This window comes from Macaca fascicularis, chromosome 17 (genome assembly GCF_037993035.2).
Source record: "Macaca fascicularis isolate 582-1 chromosome 17, T2T-MFA8v1.1".
NCBI classification, from domain to species: Eukaryota; Metazoa; Chordata; class Mammalia; order Primates; family Cercopithecidae; genus Macaca; species Macaca fascicularis.
The window spans coordinates 29169603-29190890 of NC_088391.1; the positions used below are offsets into that span (position 1 = coordinate 29169603).

Sequence of the window (21288 nt, forward strand, 5' to 3'; positions counted from 1 at the left end):
TAGCTGGGACTACAGGCACGTGCCACCACGCCCAGCTAATTTTTTGTATTTTTAGTTGAGATAGGGTTTCACTGTCTCTTAAGACCGTCGTGTTAGCCAGGATGGTCTTGATCTGATGTCGTGATCCGCCCACCTCGGCCTCCCAAAGTGCTGGGATTATAGGTGTGAGCCACTGTGCCCAGCCAAAGACTACTCTTAAAGTACCTTTTTGACAGTGAACATGCTCTAAAAAAGGAAAGATAGTGTAGAAGATTTCCCACACACGCATGCGTGGGAGACAACTGAGGGTACTGAGTTAGATTTCCAAAATTTTCTACAGAGTTAATTATCACCAAAATGTGAATGGTACATACAAAACCTGGCATTTTCTTGTGATAAGTTTACATTTTTAGGAGAGAGGAGCTTTCAGTCTGCCCTTTTCTCCTTTGTTTTTGTAGTTTTCACCAAAGATGATCAACTAGAAATGTTACGTGGCTATGCAAGCAAAAGCATAGATACGTTAAAAAGGATCAGGTGGCTGGGCATGGTGGCTCATGTCTATAATCTCAGCATTCTGGGACAGTGATGTGGGAGGATTATTTGAGGCTAGGAGTTCCAGTTAGAAACCAGCTTAGTAAACATAGCGAGACCCAGTCTCGACCAAAAAAAACAAAAACAAAAACAAAAACATCTCTCTCTCTCTGAAACACATGGCAAGAGCAGGAAATGGGAAGACTACCTTTTTTTCTTGCAGCTATGTGTTGTTTTGTTCCAAAGATGGCAAGTGTACAACCAAACTAATCCACTTGCTTACAGAAAGAATGTTTAGTATAGTTGCTAATTTGACAACAGATAAAACAGTCTGTCAGCTATCACAAAGTAACCAGCTGAACACTAACGCTGTTCTGTCTGCTCACAGGAGATAAAGATACCCTCTCATGGAATAAAAAAACTCACCTTGCTTAGAATTCATATAACAAAGAAGTAACCTTATAACTGCTCTCTAGTCTGCCTTAGTTCTGGCATAGAGTAAGATACTCCTTGAAAGCCCATTAAGTGGAATAGACTTTCTGAAAATAGAGATCTTTACCTCAGTCTTCCTTTAATTTGGTTGAGAGGAGGTAATGAAAATGGGGACAGGATAAAAGGTCGCAACCAAATTTAAAGCACAGAAGAAATGATTTCTTTCTAGCCATGAAAATAGTCAAATTGAGCTTGCCAGGCGAGGTAATGGCTGTCGCGTTCCTAACATGTAATTCATGATTTAGCCACTAAATTGCTAAGGAGATCATAAGAAATTAAGAAAAACGTGTAAGTCTAGCCTCTGCGTGCTAGACAGGTATGGGGAGGGAGAAGTGCTTTTTCCCTCCCACTAATTAAAAAAAAAAAAAAAATCTATATAGTGTTACATTTATCAGGTTTTCATGGAGAATTTTTAAAATGTAAGACAGGAAAGGGATCTATTTGATGTCTATCTTCAGATATATTGGCAGTTTTCCTTAAAACTATTTAGTTCCTCATCTGTTGCTTTTTCATTTTGTATACTGCAAGTTCCCAGGCAACTCAAATTTGCAAACACAGCCATGGATACGCTATTTACCTTACAGTAGTTTCCTGGGAATCTAAGTCTCTGGTTTTTGTTATTCTTCCCTCTCCTCTGTTGTATAATCATGTATAACTAGCAACATTTAAGGTTATAGGTTGATAGTTCCTAAGTGTGGCTGATGGTCACCTCTAGTTTGAAGTGAGGGAAGAATGAGTAGTCAGGAACTGGTCACTTTGAATGTGGGAGAGAAGATATTCACGACCAGGTTTTCTATGATAAAGCAGTTTCCTGCTTCTCGGTTGGCATGCATGTTAGATGGCAGAGACCAAGAATTCAAGATGGTTGGTGGCCAGATTTTTGTAGACAGAGATGGTGTTTTATTTAGTTTCATCTTAGATTTTTTGAGAACTCACCAGCTTTTATTACCCACTGACTTTTCAGACTATCTTAGGCTTCAGAGAGAGGCTCTTTTCTATGAACTTCGTTCTCTAGTTGATCTCTTAAACCCGTACCTGCTACAGCCAAGACCTGCTCTTGTGGAGGTGCATTTCCTAAGCCGGAACACTCAAGCTTTTTTCAGGGTGTTTGGCTTTTGCAGCAAAACAATTGAGATGCTAACTGGGAGGATTACAGTGTTTACAGAACAACCTTCAGCGCCGACCTGGAGTAGTAACTCTTTCCCTCCTCAGATGACCTTAAACTTCCACTGCCTCCACAAAGACCTTCTTACCATGACCTGGTTTTCCAGTGTGGTTCTGACAGCAGTACTGATAACCAAACTGGAGTCAGGTATTTTGTACTTTGCAGTGTTTCTCTTGTATACCAGTTTGTGATGTTTTCTGTAAAAACTTGAAGTTCCTCAGGCCTGTAACTTCTCTTGGAAAAGATGATTATTCAAAATAATGTTTTGGGGTAACCAGTGGAGTTGGGTAGAATGACCAAATAATTATTTTCTAAACTGGGATACTTGTTAGAGTGAAAGGGGCTATTATTAGGTGGGACAAAAGGAATAAATGAAGACTGCCCAAAAAAAACAGAGACTATGGACATTCAAATCATAGGAGAAAATAATTTAATAGATTATGTTCCATTGATAATGAATTTGACTTACAAAAGAATTGCCTTATTTTTAAGAGATTCAGTGGTTCATATAAAGTAAAGGCTCGCTCACTGGTTTCTCTTGAGTTCCTTACATACTATATAATTTGTTCTTTCAGTTCTTATGATTCAACTACTGTTTTTCCTTCAGCTGACTGTATTTTTAAACACCCTTAAAGACAGATATATCTCCTGGCAAATTTGGTATCCTGTTACAGCCTTGGCTCTTAACTCAAAATATTGGGATAGGCTGTCAGTATGTTAAGGTTAGTTGCTCCTGAGTCAATTCTTCACTTACTCCCTCTGTTGTTCTTGGCTGGATCCTAACGCTGATTTCCACTCTGCTGTCACAAACATTTTTTCCCCCCGTAAAATGTCTTAATGCTGTCCTACCATTATTTTACCAACTGTGAAAGCTGGCTTTAGTTTTTAGGAGGAAAAGAAAAGCCTGCATGTGTTCTTTATTGGTAGCATTTAAAATATACTTTTTTTTTTTTTTGGTAAAGGTAGACGTATTTTAAGATATTTTCTTAACTTCAGCAGTAGTCAACAGGAAGGATACCAGTGTCTCTCTGTCTTAATAACACACCCCTTGGTCTTGCTTACCAACTGGAGGATACTAGGTAGTATAACCGAGTATGACAGTTCTTAAGTATTTACATTTTATAACTTCCTGCCCTTCCAAAGAGGTTGAAATGTCATTTTGGGAAAAGAGAGCCAGTCAAGCTAGTAGGCTGATTGTGAAGAAAATCTAATACCTTATCTTTATCTCAAACCTCTGTACAACTTTATTTTAATTGATGGGATACTTTAACAAAAATGAAACATTTTTTGGTTTTTAAAATTTGAGTGATTATGACCTCTTTGGGGATCATGCTTCAAAAAGTCAGAAACCTAGAGAAAAAAGTGTCATTGATTTTTAAGAAGAAACACACTAGGTCAAAAGAAGATGTCCTGGAAATACGAAATACTCTTTAAAAACCATGCATTTGGAGAAAGTAATTGTTATCTTGAAAAACATGATTAGAAACTAAAACTGGGATGTTCCTGTGTGTACAGAGTGCCCTTTTTATGTTAAGTGTGTGTGTTTTAGAAACAGCACAAAAGTTTTTTCCATTTTAAAGTGAGAAAACATATTTAGACTTCCATAATTCCAAAATCAGAAGCTATTTTAAAAATTAGCATTTTCTTGCATCACCAAATGGTATTCAATTGTTTGGAGCTCAAAATATTTTCCATTCCATAAATGTTTGTGAATTTTTAGACAGTGCCAATTTATTTTTTTTTTTAATTTTTAATTTTTAATTTTTTATTTTTTTTGAGACAGAGTCTGGCTCTGTTGCCCAGGCTGGAGTGCAGTGGCCGGATCTCAGCTCACTGCAAGCCCCGCCTCCCGGGTTCACGCCATTCTCCTGCCTCAGCCTCCCGAGTAGCTGGGACTACAGGTGCCCGCCACCTCGCCCGGCTAATTTTTTTTGTATTTTAGTAGAGACGGGGTTTCACCGTGCTAGCCAGGATGGTCTCGATCTCCTGAACTCGTGATCCGCCCGTCTCGGCCTCCCAAAGTGCTGGGATTACAGGCTTGAGCCACCGCGCCCGGCCCAGACAGTGCCAATTTAAAAGTAGAGATAGCCAATCTGAATACAGTGACATTATGGAGATCTCTAGTAATTGGGATGAAAACTCTGGCCTTAAAAGGCCCACTTTTAGTATATAATTGCCTAATTAGCAATCATTTTTATTTTTTGCTCACTCCCTGCTCTGAATCTGTCTATTCAGATATTTTTGGTTGGTTTGGAAAATGGAGAAGTGAGCCTAATTGGTGCCTAATTGTCTGGTGTATCATTCACCTTATTCAGTTTGTTCTATCAATATGATTTACCACTCAAGGTTAATCTAGCAGGTTGCTCAGTTATTATCTCTCAAGGTCATAGTACTAGAAATACTTGGCTTGCATCTTTCAGATGGCCATTTGTGTTATCAAGCTCAAGTTATAGTTGGTCATAGGATTCTAGAGTCTTTATCTGACTTCTTTTTGAACTGGCTCAAATGGAAAAGTGTAGTTGCTTTTAAATTTAAAAAATAAGTTTAGACTTTCTATTTTCCTTTGGTTTCTTCTATTCTGTCCTTTCTTTGTGTGCTTGAAATCTTTTATTTTTCAATTTGTCCTCATAGGGAATCAAGTATTTTAGCTAGGTGATTTCTTGCAAGTACATTCCGCTTTATTACTATCTACTATCTGTATATACTATTTGTATCTTAATTCTTTTATGAGATGTTCTGTAACATTTTTTCTCTTTGACAAATATTTCTAGACTATACAGTCAAGATCTGGGGCTTGGGGGTAAGTGGAATGATTTGCCAATATTGAGAATCTGTTGTATCAAACATAATAAACATTTTTTGAGATGTGCATTGTAGTTTGGTAATTCTTAGATTTTACTATTGGTTTCTTTGCTTAGAATGAGTTTCTAAATGTGAACTACAAAAACCACTCTACTTCAAGTGTGGTCATTAGAAGAAGGTTAGGGATGTCCCCAAGGATCATTTTATCCATTTAAAACTACAGATGGTTTAGGTTTCTGCCTGAACTAATCTAAGTTAGCTTTTTCTTCACGTCTCATAAACTAATGGTGGGAGGACACAAAGAGTTTTATGAAAACATCTTTGATGGCAGGTAAGGAAGGAGTCATAAAGCTGTGTCCATGCAGATATGTTATGCTGACATTATCATTATTATTATTATTGAGATGGAGTTTCACTCTTGTTGCCCAAGCTGGTGTGCAATGGTGTGATCTTGGCTCACCACAACCTCCGTCTCTGGGGTTCAAGCGATTCTCCTGCCTCAGCCTCCCAAATAGCTGGGATTACAGGTATGCACCACCCCCCTGGCTACTTTTTGTATTTTCAGTCGAGATGGGGTTTCACCATGTTGGTCAGGCTGGTCTCAAACTCCCAACCTCAGGCGATCCACCGGCCTCGGCCTCCCAAAATGCTGGGATTACAGGTGTGAGGCACTGTGCCCAGCCTATGCTGACATTATTAAAGCCAACAGATAGCTAATCTGAAAAGTTCATGTGCATTTTTCTTTTCCTTTTTTTTTTTTTGAGACAGAGTCTCGCTCTGTCGCCCAGGCTGGAGTGCAGTGGCACGATCTCAGCTCACTGCAAGCTCCACCTCCTCATGTGCATTTTTCTTGAATCGATTCTGTGTACTGCATTTGTTCTGTGGAGCACCTTAGTGAATAGAAGATTTTGCTCTTTCCACTCCAGAGGCTTTTGACCCCAAGTTATGCTCTTTGACAATGGAGAGTTATTGCATAAAAAGTGACAATAAAATCTTGACATTTCATATCTGCAAATTTTCACTTAAAAAAAAGGTAGATTTGATAGGAGTAAGTCACAAAGGAAAATCCATAATGTCAGTGCTAATAACTGATAAGATTAAATCTGGAAGGGAAATTGTAAGTGCATAGCACTCATTGAAATATTTGATTCAATCAACTAATTAGTAGCAAATTCAAAACAAAATTGGAAATAGTTATATAAAATAAGACAATTTAATTGTTTGATCAAATGTTTTCTTTAGAAAATAATCAAATTGATGAGTGTTCATTTACTTCTAAATATGGAATTGAAATGACTTTCAAAATCACAGCAGGGTCTCGATTTTCAGCACCTGATTACTGATTTGGCAGCCTGGCATAGTGGCTCATGCGTGTAATCCCAGCACTTTGGGAGGCTGAGGGGGGTAGATCACTTGAGGTCAGGAGTTTGAGACCAGCCTGGCCAACATGGTGAAACTCTATCTCTACTAAAAATACAAAAATTAGCAGGATATGGCCGTGTGTGCCTGTAATCCCACCTGCTTAGGAGGCTGAGGCAGGAGAATCACCTGAACCTGGGAGGCAGAGGTTGGGAGGCGGAGGTTGCTGTGAGCCAAGATCACACCACTACACTCCAGTCTGGGTGACAGATTGAGACTCCATGTCAAAAAAAGAAAAAAAAAAAAAAAGGAAATTACTGATTTGGATTTGTAAATGAAATTTCAAAAAAAAAAAAATCTGTCTTGAGAAGGTATGATGCCTTTGAGGTTGTAAGTCAAATTTATGTGTATAGTTTTGCTAGTTATTAAAGGGATGCTTTATAATTAAGCTTCTTTTTGTGTGTCCTAGGTATGTTTCTATAAAACCTGATAACTGAAAATTGGCCAATGGAACAAATGTCCTCGGCTTATTGATTGATACTTTATTAAAGGAAGGCTTTCATTTGGTCAGCACTAGAACAGTATCCTCTGAAGACAAAACTGAATGCTATAGCTTTGAAAAGATAAAAAGCCCTAAAGCGCTCATCATGAACGAAACACCAAAACCAGAGACTATCATCATACCAGAGCAATCTCAGATAAAGAAATGAAGTTGTCTATTCTCTTTTAAAGAGAAATTGTCATTTTTCTTGTTTCATTACATATTTAGGGCATACATGTTAGCCAAATCTATACTCAGCCTAACTCTTGGCTTCATCTGCTACCATGCCACCTCTGGGCAACCAGGCCCCAACTGTGCTTAAGCCATAATGCTTGCTGCTCTCTAGACAACTCCATGTACTTGGTGCTTTGGTATATGTTCTACCTTCAATACATCTTTCCTTTACTCTTCTTCATGAATGCTTATGAGCCAAGATTGCACCACTGCACACTAGCTTGGGTGACAGAGCAAGACTGTCTAAAAAAAAAAAAAAATTGATCTCAAACTGATGGATACCCTAAGTACCCTGACTTGATCATTATACATTCTATGCATGTAACAAAATAGCACATGTACCCAATAAATATGTAGAAATATTATATGTAAACAAGAAAATAGTTGGGCCTCCCGTATTTTCCCACTTATGTTTGTTTGTTTCAGCATTTTTTTTTTTTTAGATGGAGTTTCGCTCTTGTTGCCCAAGCTGGAGTGCAAAGGTGCGATCTCAGCTCACTGCAACCCCCACCTCCTGGGTACAAGTGATCCTCCTACCTCAGTCTCCTGAGTAGCTGGAATTACAGGCATGCAAAACCACACCCAGCTAATTTTTATAGTTTTAGTAGGGACGGGGTTTCACCATGTTGGCCAGGATGGTTTCAATCTCTTGACCTCATGATCTGCCCGCCTCGGCCTCCGGAAGTGCTGGGATTACAGCCGTGAGCCACCATGCCCGGCCCCAGCATGTTTTTATCAATCACAGTTTCATTTCTGGCAAGGCACCAAATATTTTATTTATTTAATAATCTTTATATAATACTCTGTCACCAGGTCGGAGTGCAGGAGTTGGAAGCTGTAGTGAGTTCTGGTGTAACCATAACTCATTGCAGTCTCAAACTCTTGGGCTCAAGTGATCCTCCCACCTCAGCCTCCCAAGTAGCTGGGACTACAGGCGCATACCACCATGCCAGGGTAATTATTTTTTATTTTTTGTAGAGACGAGGTCTCACATGTTGTCCGGGGTGGTCTCAAACTCCTGGCCTTAAGTGATTCTCCCACTTTGGCCTCCCAGAGCACTGGGATTACAAGTGTGAGCCACCATGCCTAGCCAAGGCACCAAGATTTTAGCTTATGATTCTTGAACCTCAATAATTTACCTTATAAGTGATTAGAAGTTCTCCCTACAAATCTTTTCTGAAAAAGAGCTCTAATGCTTAATTTTACTCTTGGATTTAATATCCAAGTTGTAATTACAAAGAGTTCTTAGGGTATGGTAAAGTCAAGATTAATTTAGGCTGCTTTTTTTTTTTTTTTTTTTTTTTGAGACAGGGTCTCACTCTGTTACCCAGGTTGGAGTGCAATAGTGCAATTTCAGCTCATTGCAACCTCAATGTCCCAGGCTCAAGTGATCCTCCCATCTCAGCCTCCTGAGTAGCTGGGATTACAGGTGCGTGCCATCACGCCCAGCTAATTTTCTGTATTTTTGGTAGAGATGGTGTTTCACCATGTTGCCTAGGCTGGTCTCGAACTCCTGACCTCAGGTGATCCGCCCGCCTCAGCCTCCCAAAGTGCTGGGATTACAGGCGTGAGCCACTGTGCCTGGCCTATTTAGGTTGCTTTTAAAATGTATTTGAAATCAGGAGCCTGAAGTAGTATAAAATGGTCACAAGAAAGCAGCTTGAGAAATATATGGTTTAGGAAATCATAATCTGTTTGTAATTTGTCATTTATACCATTTACAAGTGATAAACTTCATTGCTTTATAAACTTTTGTACTGATTCTCTATCATAAATAATAGAAATGTTCACATCAGTAGAGAATTACACCACTAGAGACTATGCTGGGGTAATAAAGGATTTGCTAAGAGCACTCAATCTTCTATATTCTACTGCTATTTTTCCTCTGTGCTAGGGAAGTTGACTGTAATGGCAAGTTTAGCAATGTAGAAGCTACTGTGAGGAAATTTTCAAAAATACATTTATGAAATTTTATTACCTTCTTGGAACCAAAAGACTCATGGGAGACAGCAGTGTGGCATCAGACTTAGCATTTTTAAACAAATGCTCAGAAATAAAGATAGGAAATTTAAAAATTACTAAAAATACTTAGATTTCTGGAATATCGATGACCTAGTAAAAAACAAAAGTACTGGGCTGGGCTTGGTGGTTATAATCCCAGCATTTTGAGAGTCCAAGGCAGAAGGACCCTTGAGCCCAGGAGTTCGAGATCAGCTTGGGCAACAGAGTGAGACCCCCATCTCTCTATTTAAAAAAAAAAAAAATCAACAACAAAAATCACAATCACTGGCTTTGCTGTAGAACTATACCTCAAGACTTATTAGGATTTCTGGCTGGGTGAGGTGGCTCACATCTGTAATCCCAGCACTCTGGGAGGCTGTAGTGGGTAGATCACCTGAGGTCAGGAGACCAGCCTGGCCAACATGATGGAACCCCGTCTCCACCAAAAATTACAAAAATTGGCTGGGCATGGTGGTATGTGCCTCTAGTCCCCAGCTACTCAGGAGGCTGAGACAGGAGAATTGCTTGAGCCCAGAAGGCAGAGGTTGCAGCCTCCACCGAGATCATGCCATTGCACTCCAACCTAGGTGACAGAATGGGACTCTGTCTCAAAAAAAAAAAAAAAAAAAAAAAAAAAAAAAGATTTCTGTTGGGCCTATTATAAATGAAAAGTACAAATTTTATCAAAAAACATCATCATCTAAAATACCTTAATATTTAACTAAACTATGAGATCCAATCATAAAAATATTTTCATGGATAAAAGGCTAAAATTTTATATGGGTGAAAATGGAAAATCGGTATTAAGCATGGCACAGAATGAAAACAGAACTAAACAGATAGCAAAATAAATAGGACCTTCCTCCCAAAACTAAAATGTGCTTAAGACTTGTCTAACCACACAAGGCTTTTAGGTAAGTAGTCTTCTGCACCTTCAGATTTCACACCAACACCTCAAAATCCAGAAATCATTAAAGCAAATGGCTTTTTATTAAACAAATGGCTTTTTATCAGTAGGGTAAAACATACCAAATAACTGTTTCATTTCATATTATTATTCATCATCTCACAACACTTCTGGAAAGAATGTGAATTTCTTCAGGTTCACGCGTATGAGGCCAAATCGGAGAGATTTGTTTTACGCTTTTTTTTTAAGCAGGATTTCACCCTGTCACCCAGCTAGAGTGCAGTGGTGCTATGATGGTTCACTGTAACCTCAAAATCCAGAGCCCAAGCCATCTTCTAGCCTCAGCCTCCTGAGTACTTCGGACTGCAAATGTATGCCACCATGCCTGGCTAATATTTAAATTTTTTTGTAAATATAAAGTCTTACTATGTTGCCCAGGCTAGTCTTAAACTTCTGGGCGCAAGCAATCCTTCCATCTCACTCTCCTAAAGTGTTGGGATTACAGGTGTGTGCCACTGCACCTGGTCTACCCTTTTTGTAATAAGAGACCCTGAGGAAATCTGGCTGCAATGTTTAAGGTTCCATGAGTTATTTTAAGATGAAGACTGACACTGTGCTATAGTGGTCTTCATACTCCCCCACTGTGCTGGGCATCTAACAAGCTCAAGTGAGCTGAACTGAAACATTTGTAAACTACAGTCTCAGTAAATAGATGCTTGGAAAAACAAGATTTATAGTAGATTCAAAGACGGATGAGGATAATTTAAATAATACAATCTGAAAGAGTTGACTCAAGTTACAGATTACAGAAAGTACCCCAGAGTATTTTCAATTAGAAGTTTACTTGGGGCCAGGTGCAGTGGCTTGCGCCTGTAATCCCAGCACTTTGGGAGGCCAAGGTGGGCGGATCACTTGAGGTAAGGAGTTCGAGACCAACCTGACTAACATGGTGAAACCCCGTCTCTACTAAAAATACAAAAATTAGCCGGGTGTGGTCGGAGGCACCTGTAATTTCAGCTACTAGGGAGGCTGAGGCAGGAGAATTGCTTGAATCTGGGAGGCAGAGGTTGCAGTAAGCTGAGATTACACCATTGCCCTCCAGCCTGGGCGAAGAAATGAGACTCCATTAAAAAAAAAGAAAAAAAGAAGTTTACTTGCGTAATGCCATACGGAAAGGAGATGAAAATATAGATGTATATAGGGATATAAACTTGTTGCAAATTACACAAAATTGTATGTTTAAGCATAGTAAAATAGTCCAGTTAAAATTGGGATATACTTAATTTACTAAGAATAATGTAATGCTACCAGAATGCTTAGCAATTAAAAAAACTAAGAGAATATAAGTTCAAAATGAGTGTCACATGACTATAATTGATAGTAAATCTTCACTTACCTCCATAACTTAGGAGTCATGAAAAGAAAGGAGAAGTTAGCAGACCAGGCATGTAAATCAGATGTAAGTAGGATGAAATACAGAAATATTCCTAGTTCTGGGTAACTCAATTTGAGGTCATAAGTTTACTGAATTTGGATTAATCAAGTGGTTCAAGAATTAAGGTAAAATGGTCCAAAAGATCCTGATATATCCAGAAGACATATTACTGAGGTTTTACAAGGCTAATTTGAAAACACAGATTAACATTTTATGTTTCCTTACATATCATTAAAATAGACCATATTAAAAATCAATTTCAGAAGCTGTTTTATGACTGGAATAAAAAACAATTAAAGATGTAGAGTAACATCGTATTTCTGTCTGATGCTGGAAGGCTATTTTTCATGGCAAGTAATAACTGGATAAACAGAGTGATACTTTAATTTTACGAATAGGAATCCTAGAAAACAAGGTTTTGCTCCTAGAAAACAAAAATATTTGCTTTCAATTAATTTTCTAAAAAGGTTGCGTTGGTCACTTTAAACTCCTACAATCTAAGCAGCACTGAATTCCTATTTGATTTTTTTTTTTTTTTTTTGCTAATAGTTTTCTTCAGAAGCAAACCTGCTTTAGGGTGAGAAAAAGTTTCAGATCTTAGACAGAACCTTCATTTCCTCTTAAGTGTGTTTCTCCATCAAAAACAAGTATTCAAATAGAGAATCTCAATTATCTAAACCTATTTTTGGCCATCTTCCGGAATTTCTTGTTAAATCTTCTTTGAAATGCCACAGTTGCACTCTTGGAAAACTTGTCTTCCTGGTTTTCAAATTTCTGTTTATTATTACAGCTCTTCAGCTAGAATGCCAGGTCTTTGTGCCGTACTGTTTCTTGAAACTGGAGACTAGCACACTTCCCCCAATTCAATTACTTGCTTTCCATTTGAGAAATTAAAGCCATGTCAATTTTATAAAGTTTTAACTGACTGAATTATTTGAGTTTAAGTTCTCAATTTCATTCCCTTAGCCTAAAACTGGGAAAGATCTTGGTTTTATTAAGAGAAGGAAAGATTCAAGAGTATTAACACATTTCAGTCATTGACTCTCATAATTGATGTAAGTGTAGGGGTTTTCTAACAGGCACAGGCTTGAGATACGACACTCTAAGGAAAAAAGGGAGAGTTCTTATTCAATTCTAGAAATGTTTAAGATTACATACCTAATGATAGTTTATTTACATAAATGTGTTCATATATTTTTGTAAAAGGGACCCACTGTCCTTCATAAAAAGAGCTTCAGTGAGCTTTTCTACCCTTATCAGCCTTATGTAACTGCCAAATTTACCTCTCCAGCCTGACTTTTACATAGAATTCCAGTTCTGTATATCCAGCGACCTTAAATGAAGACGTTTCAAGCTTAATGTCTAAATATCACCTTAAATATATTGCAGAAATGGAACACATTTTCCCCCTCTTAAACTAGTTTCTTTTCTTTTCTTTTTTTTGACAGAGTCACTCTATCACCCAGGCTTGAGTGCAGTGGCATGATCTTGCCTCACTGCAGTCTCCACTGCCCAGGTTCAAGTGATTCTCCTGCCTCAGTCTCCTGAGTAGCTGGGATTACAGGCATGAGCCACCACGTCTGACTGATTTTTGTATTTTTAGTAGAGGTGGGGTTTCACCATGTTGGCCAGGCTGGTCTTGAACTCCTGACCTCAAGTGATTCACCCACCTCTGCTTCCCCAAGTGTTAAGATTACAGGCATGAGCCACCGCACCCAGCCTTAAATTAGTTTCTTAACTATCTCCTTTCTTTCAGTGATAACTCCATTGTCTTCCATTACAGAAAATGTATAATCTTTTACACCTCCCTTTTATCCAACCCATCATGATATTCAACAATTTTTTTCCTTTGAAATATCTTAAATTTATTCTTTCACCTCCATTCTCATGCCACTATTGCTGTTCAGGTTTTCTTCACCCCTAGATTACTACAATAGTCACATGCCCAGTTTCCTTGCTACCATACTTTATTTCTTAGACATTTCTATATATAGTATTGCCACACTTAATTCCAAACAAATCAATAGGCTATAATGCCTCCCTATTCCCTCCTATATCAAGACTAAAATCCTCTAATTGGTTTTCTAGGCAAAGGCTCAATAGCCTAGTTCTAACCTAGTAATCCAAATTCATGTAACCTTTGCCTTAGGCTTTATGGCACAGATCCCAGGTTACTTCTGGGGGAATGTTGCATTCAATTTTGGCTTAAATTCCTACCTACAAACCAGACAAGTCCATTACTTGACAACTCAATGCATCTTAATTTACAAGCATGCAGGCCACAAATTATAAAATGAAGACATTTTTACTGAGTCAGCAGAAACAACTGTTCAATTCTCCTGCAAGTCCCCGTTACTTACAGTTTTCTGCTGAGGTGATCATCTCATGTGGCATTTATTGCCCTCTACTAAAGTGAGCTATTGTCTGACACTCTGCTCTGTACAGACGTGTTTCTGTTTCCATTTTCAGTTCCTTCTGTACATGGTCTAAGTACCAGTAGTTTAGTCAGTTCTCACCTTTTTTGAGGGGAGGGCGGCAATGGTGGTATCAAAATTTACACCTGGAAAACAGGTCATAAAGAAAATCAATACAGAAGGGAAAGTGCTTTACCACAGGAATTATTATTTAATTGCTGGTTGAATTCTTGACTTTTGGTTAAAAGGTAAATATAACAAATATGTCAACCACCCTCAAAGCCAAACCAAAACCAATAGCAACAGGCTTTTCAATCAATGTAATGTATACATTGGGTTCTGGAAAACAGATAGAAATGTCCTATAAATTTTATATAAATGCTGTATAAGGGTACATAAAAATATATCCTTATTATAAATGATTTAAATGTCATAGCAGTAAACAAATGGTACTTATTTGATGCACAACTTTCTTTGCCTTCTTAGATTTTTTTGAAAGTTTTGGTGTGACTTGGTTTCTTTTTGAAGGGCAGAGCTGGGAGGAGGAGGAAAGGCATTTGGTCTCCTATAAAATTGTCCAAGAAAGTTTATATCACTCAATAAGGTGGCTCCAGTAAGTTTAGGCATTCAAAAACATTCCATTAATTTTAGAGCCATCTTAAAGAATTATAGCAGATCCTCAATGCTTTTGTTTCTGTGATTATGGTAATGGTGTTTCTTGAAAAGTATTTTTAAATGTAAGGATTCTTTATTCTACCACCACGTCAAATAAAGGCCAAAAAACAACAGTTAAACTTTATAGAATTTCACACTTCATTGGAAAGGTTAGAAATGATCAATTGGATCACTAATGACCCCCAAAAGGATATCAAAATTTCACAGGCCTGATTATTCATACCCCTACCCACATGTTTCTGGTTTTGCTGGGGGAAAAAAAAAAGACATTTTAAGGTACCTGAGACCTGAGGAATGAATGTTAATAGCTGACATAGAATGAGAAGAGCTTTGATCAGTGAAGTAGTAAAAAGTAGAGAGCACTCCTAAATTATCAGAAAATAACCTGCATATTTCTGTATTTAGCAGGTATGCAGCCTTTCTACCACTTTACCATAAAGGTATTACTGCTGATTTTCAGCAATCAATGGTCACTTATTTTACACCCACTATGTTTAAGACACTAGGCTAGACTTGCAGAATATACAATAAAGAATAAGATGGCCCCTTCCCATAAGACAGCATGTATTTGTTCTAAGTCAGGTATGGAAGTTTAAATGAGAGAAATGGTATTTTTGGCTGAGGAGGAAAAGTGAACTGAAAAAATTTCATGTAGGGCTTAAACAGCTTAAGTTTTAGACAATTGAAGATGAGGGAAAGGACATTCTAGGAGTAAATAACTTGAGCTAAGGCTCGTATGAAAATCTGAGTGAGGTTTGAAAAAGTATTATTTCTCTTTGGCTTAACAACAGTATTATGGTATTCATTCACAATTACTCTCATAGTGGTAAAGTCAATCTTACTTAAGGCAAAAAATATCCTAGATATAGCATTTTGCCTAGTTAACCCTTTCCTCTCAAGATTTCTCACCTGATTTGCTGAGTTAAAAGCCACAGACCCCCAATTATTTAGGGTAAACTTATTTATGCCTAGGTTTCCTTCCAGTATTTCCTACAAGTTTTTTTTTTTTTTTCTTCAAAGCAACACACCATGGCTCTCGAAGGGCTGCAGGCAATCTGACTACCCTTGTTTTCTTTGATTAGAAATGAGGGTACCTTATGCAAAGGAAGGAAAACAATCTCAAACATGGTTATACTCATTTCCCTACTCAATTCCCTAGTACCTACTCTTTGCCTTCATTCTACTGTATATACTTTACTCCTTGCTACTTCATCATGTCTTGGTTCATGTTGTTTTCTGCACTTGCAAGTTATCATTCCTTCATTTCACATAATCAATCTTAACCACTTTTTCAGTCCATCTTGCCTTTCATATCCTCTTATAAGTCTTCTCTGATAAGTTTAAGTCCACATTTCCTTCAAGCTTCTACCACACTTAAGTTAGCAAGCCAGAGTTTACATTCCATTATTCTCTGCTTGTTTCTTGTATGTTAGCATAATACTCCCATATAGGGTACAGTTCTTTGCTGACAGGGACTATCTTTTATAGACTATAGTGAAGTACTGGGCCTAGAATAGGCCCTTAATAATAAAGATAATGTCACTTTAAAAATGCAAGCAGAAAACGCTTAAGGCATTTAAAAGTAGTATTTTAACAATAACTATTTTAGATTAAATAAAACTATATTCATTCTTCTTTTCAGAACTTGAAACCTCAAATTATCACCTCAGATCATCATGCTATTAAAAAGTAGATTTGTGGCTGGGCGCGGTGGCTCACGCCTGTAATCCCAGCACTTTGGGAGGCTGAGGCAGGCAGATCACAAGGTCAGGAGATCGAGACCATCCTGGCTAACATGGTGAAACCCCGTCTCTACTAAAAACAGAAAAAAAAAAATTAGCCGGGCGAGGTGGCGGGCGCCTGTAGTCCCAGCTACTCAGGAGGCTGAGGCAGGAGAATGGCGTGAACCCAGGAGGCGGAGCTTGCAGTGAGCCGAGATAGTGCCACTGTACTCCAGCCTGAGCGACAGAACGAGACTCCATCTCAAAAAAAAAAAAAAAGATTTGCATATGAATAAAACTGTCCAACTCTATCACTTATACACAACACAGCCATGAACAAAAGCAGCAGTCATTATTGATAACCCAATCCCCTCTGAACCAAACAATTTCTGGCAGTAGTAGAGATTTACAAATACATAGCCTGCTAACAACCACTAGGCCTATAATGGAAAAGGTTTGTAATTTGAATCCTTTGGAGTGTGCATCTTTCAAATGTGTAGTGAAATCATAAATACAACGTAATTTTGTTCAGTTTGGAATGAAGTGAAATTTTGCTTAAAGGAAGTGAAGATTATTCAAGTTGAAGCTTTAGTTAACTTGCATTAGTCACTAGCACTCTACTTCCAAAAAAAAAAAAAGTCAATCTTAGGAAAAATTGCGATCAAACATCCTTGACTTAAAACACATTCAGCACAATTTTTAAAACCTCTATACCTACATTACAGAATACAGTAGTAGTTCACCCTTATCCACAGGAGATACCTTCCAAGACCACCAGTGAATGCCTGAAACTGTGGATAGTATGAAACTTTATATATATATGCTATGTGCTTTCCTATACATATATGAGATAAAGTTTTATTTGTAAATTAGGCACAGTAAGATTAACAAGAATAATACTAAAATAAAACAATAAAAAAAATGCAGGCATCAAATACTCTTGCGGCTTGGGGCCATTATGAATTAAATAAGGATTACTTGAACACAAGTACTGTGATCCTGGAATAGTGAATCTGATAACCATGATGGCTACTAAGTAACCAACAGGCAGATAGTGTCTATAGCATAGATACAATGGACAAAGAGATGACTGCTGTCCTAGGCAAGATGGTGCAAGATTTCATCATGCTACTCAGAATGACACACAATTTAAAACTTAAGCATTGTTTATTTCTGGAGTTTTTCCATTTAATATTTCCAGACTTCAGTTGACTGTGTAACTAAATACGTGGAAAATGGGAGACATTACTGTATTACATAAGACTTGATAATAAGGTACATGTTTATAAAATGTAATGATATTCAGCATACACTTTATTAAGGCAAGAAAATATATTGAAATAGTGCCATTTTTATTAACGTTTTAGAAAATATTCAAACAAGGTTTAAAATAATTATACTCCAGAAGCTTTATAGGTGTTAAATAAAAATTTTTTAAAAACTAGGCCAGGTGCAGTGGCTGATGCCTGTAATCCCAGCACTTTGGAGGGCTGAGGCAGGCGGGTCACCTGAGGTCAGGAGTTCAAGACCAGCCTGGCCAACATGGTGAAACTCCATCTCTATAAAAATACAAAAAAACAGCCGGGCGCGGTGGCTCACGCCCGTAATCCCAGCACTTTGGGAGGCTGAGGCGGGCAGATCACAAGGTCAGGAGATCGAGACCATCCTGGCTAACACAGTGAAACCTAGTCTCTACTAAAAATACAAAAAATTAGCCGAGTGTGGTGGCGGATGCCTGTAGTCCCAGCTACTTGGGAGGCTGAGGCAGGAGAATGGCATGAACCCAGGAGACGGAGCGTGCAGTGAGCCAAGATCACACCACTGCAGTCCAGCCTGGGCGACAGAGCAAGATTCCGTCTCAAACAAACAAACAAATAAACAAACAAATTAGCTTGGTGTGGTGGCGCATGCATGTAATCCCAGCTACTCAGGAAGCTGAGGCATGAGAATCGCTTGATCCCAGGAGGCAGAGGTTGCAGTAAGCTGAGATCGCACCACTGCATTCCAGCCTGGTAACAATGTGAGACTGTCTCAAAATAAATAAGTAAATAAATGAATAAAAATAAAATTAAAATGATTGTAAACTTCAGTTAACAGAATCATCCAGAACTCTAGATTGCCCCATTGATTCAATTAAATTTTCGTCTGATAAAACTTTTAGAAATTCTTCTTCTTTTTTTTCATTTACATTGCCTTTCCTTTAACAACTTCCAGTGGGGGTAGTTTTCCTTTTTGTTAATCATGTCTCACACAGTCAAAGTGTCGATCTGACAAAGGGTAAGAGTAATGAAATCTAACATAATTTCTATAATGGTAAAGTTAAACACAATTTCCAGAATTCTAAGATGATACTGAATTTTCCACATAAATCTATGAGATTATATTTAATTTTTCCCATCTGCTGTTTTAAGTAATACACCAGTGTACTAAATATTTCACAAATGAATATATTGAAGGCTGACTCTCTTCTAGGATTATAAAAATCTGGGACAAGATAGCCAAGTTCAATATCTTATTTAAAATTTAAAGGCTTGGAGAAAGACAATAACTTAAGGTCTTTCAACTAAGCAATGGCAGAGCCAATTTTCAAGTATTTGAATATGACCACAATTAACTTTTCTGGGACAGGAAGAGTTTAAGCTTCTGTTTACACTGTCATTTCTCTGGCAAAGTTACCAAGCTACCTAAATACTTCTTTATCACAATATTCACGAACATGAATTTTATTATAACACATTATAATCTTTTATTCTGATTCATGTCATGGCCTTCTAAACCTGTAGGTAAGCTTTAGCTTCTTGTACACGCTCAATTGTTATCTGAATAAAATGCATCCCGATGACACTGAAGAGACTAGTAACAGAGGCAAGTGCCTCTGAACAGAGACATATTGGATGAATGAATAGCTGTACACACATAACTGACCATTGTTTGAGACTTTAAAAATGAGGACAATGCAGAAAATAACTTATAGATTCTCAACATAAGAATCATCAAATTAATGAATGTTTTCACTTCTAATTTATAATTTTACTTCATTTTGCATATTATTCTTAATTCTTGTATGAATTCTTCAATGAATCCTAAGTTATTTCTTTAGACATGCCTGTTAAAGCATTTTCCCCCATAAGAGCAAGTAAGATAATTGAAAGATTATAAAAAGGATTATTTAATCCAAAAAATTGACTTTATAATTTCTATGAGAACTTTTATCTTTTCAACTGAGAGAAACTAAATACAAAAATACTGAATAAGAAAAGTAAATAGTCTGAAAAACAGAGAAGGCCCTAAGATTTTGTTTATTGGAAATAGGATTCTTAAAAGTCTGATTTATCTTTTAAAACTGCCATGCTAAATAAGTCAGATTAAATCATTATTAATTCAAACAGATATTATCTACTGTGTCAGACATTTTCATTTTAATGTTTTCTTTATATATGGAAGAAAATTATGTTTAGTTAAAATAGATACCACAAATGGTAAAATTATACATTCCAAATTAATACATTAAAATGAAAATTAAGCAGCACAATTTTATATAAAAAATTATAATACTAGGCTGGGCACAGTGTCTCATGTCTGTAATCCCAGCACTTCGGGAGGCTGAGGCGGGTGGATCACGAGGTCAGGAGCTTGAGGCCAGCCTGGCCAACATGGCGAAACCCATCTCTACTAAAAGTACAAAAATTAGCTGGGCATAGTGGTGTGCGCCTGTAATCTCAGCTACTTAGGAGGCTGACGCAGGAGAATCGAATAACCCGGGAGGCGGAGATTGCGGCAAGCCAAGATCAGGCCACTGCACTCCAGCCTGAGTGACAGAGCAAGACTCTTGTCTCAAAAAAAAAAAAAAAAAAAAAAAAATCAAAATAAACAAAAAGGGAATTCTCAACTACTTTTTTAAAAAGGAGTTCTCTCCATAGAAGGCCTAATTTGGAAATATGCTTGGGTCCCTACACAAAGTCGTCCAGAAGCCAGACGATTTTCCAGTGTAGTCCAAAAGCCAGATGATTTCAGGGCAAAGCATTTTAAAGATACGGATTTAGGTAGACAAGATCCAGAGGCAGAGTACTGTGGGTCTGGGTGGGCAGGTAGAATTCAGATGCTGGGAAAAACACAAATGCAATGCTAGGAAAAGGGGTCACGCCTTACAATTCAGGCGGGACAGATACAAATGAAATAGTTTCTTAATGAGGTAGAACGAGGAAGTTATTAACTCCTGTTCTTATTGGATTCTAACATACAAGCTAATTTGAATTCATCAGCCTAAGCAAGGTTGCCTTGGATTTTGAAGTTGTCTTAAAGAATAAACTGTAGAGAAACCATAGGGTCAACCAGATGAATGATGAAATGAAAAAAAACAGCAATTAAATACTTTTAGAAAGTATTACAACTTAATACTTTAAAAAATCCTGTATCTTGAGCTAGTAGCAAAACTAACTGGAATTCCGGACCTCTGTAGTGCTTTCTTGCAACATCTCAGAAAGAACATCTGGGAATCCAGTTTAGTCTGCTAAGAGACTTAAGATTTACATCAGATATATTGTCAAGGTTTCTCTTGTCCTTGTTACCAAAGAGGTAAAAGAAGCGTAAAATTTATTCCTCTGCTGACACATTATCTCAACGAGAAATAGAGCCCTTACAAAGACTTACCTTAGATGCGAAACTACATTATTGTACTTGGCAAGTACCATTTCATGCTTCTCATTTTTCTCCTCTCTGATCCTTTAATGAAACTGTGATGTTGATGATCTATAAATTTGATCTAATTGAGGCCGGGAGAATTCTACTGAAAATATAATTTCTGAGTACCCATACCAATATTGGTATCAATGTATTTTTTAATCAGAGAATTAACATATTACTGAATATGAGGTAACCAGCTCTATTTACTATACTAGTCACCAAATGACCTGAGTTCACTAAGAGAGTCTCTGGGCTCAAGCCTAGTAGCCTTACAGGCTAATAGCAGGGAAATATAGAAGCATGTAAATAATGTGATGATTTAACATAAGCAATAATGAGACTGTTTTAA

At 37.6% G+C, this 21288-nt stretch overlaps 2 protein-coding genes across 5 annotated transcripts in view; one reads left to right on the forward strand and one right to left on the reverse strand.

The window, feature by feature from the left end:
- LOC123569763 (uncharacterized) overlaps window positions 1-21288 on the reverse strand; it is a 145889-nt gene that overhangs the window by 32665 nt on the left and 91936 nt on the right. For all 4 annotated transcript variants that reach the window (XM_074022059.1, XM_074022061.1, XM_074022058.1 and 1 more), the window contains exon 4: window positions 13807-14006. The gene's annotated coding sequence lies outside the window, so the exon portion shown is untranslated. The remainder of the gene's footprint in view (window positions 1-13806; window positions 14007-21288) is intronic.
- KCNRG (potassium channel regulator) lies at window positions 1683-7038 on the forward strand. Its single transcript, XM_005585867.4, is given in 3 exon segments — window positions 1683-2223; window positions 2226-2314; window positions 6798-7038. Coding segments are annotated over 3 exon segments (819 nt in total). The 5' UTR covers window positions 1683-1734.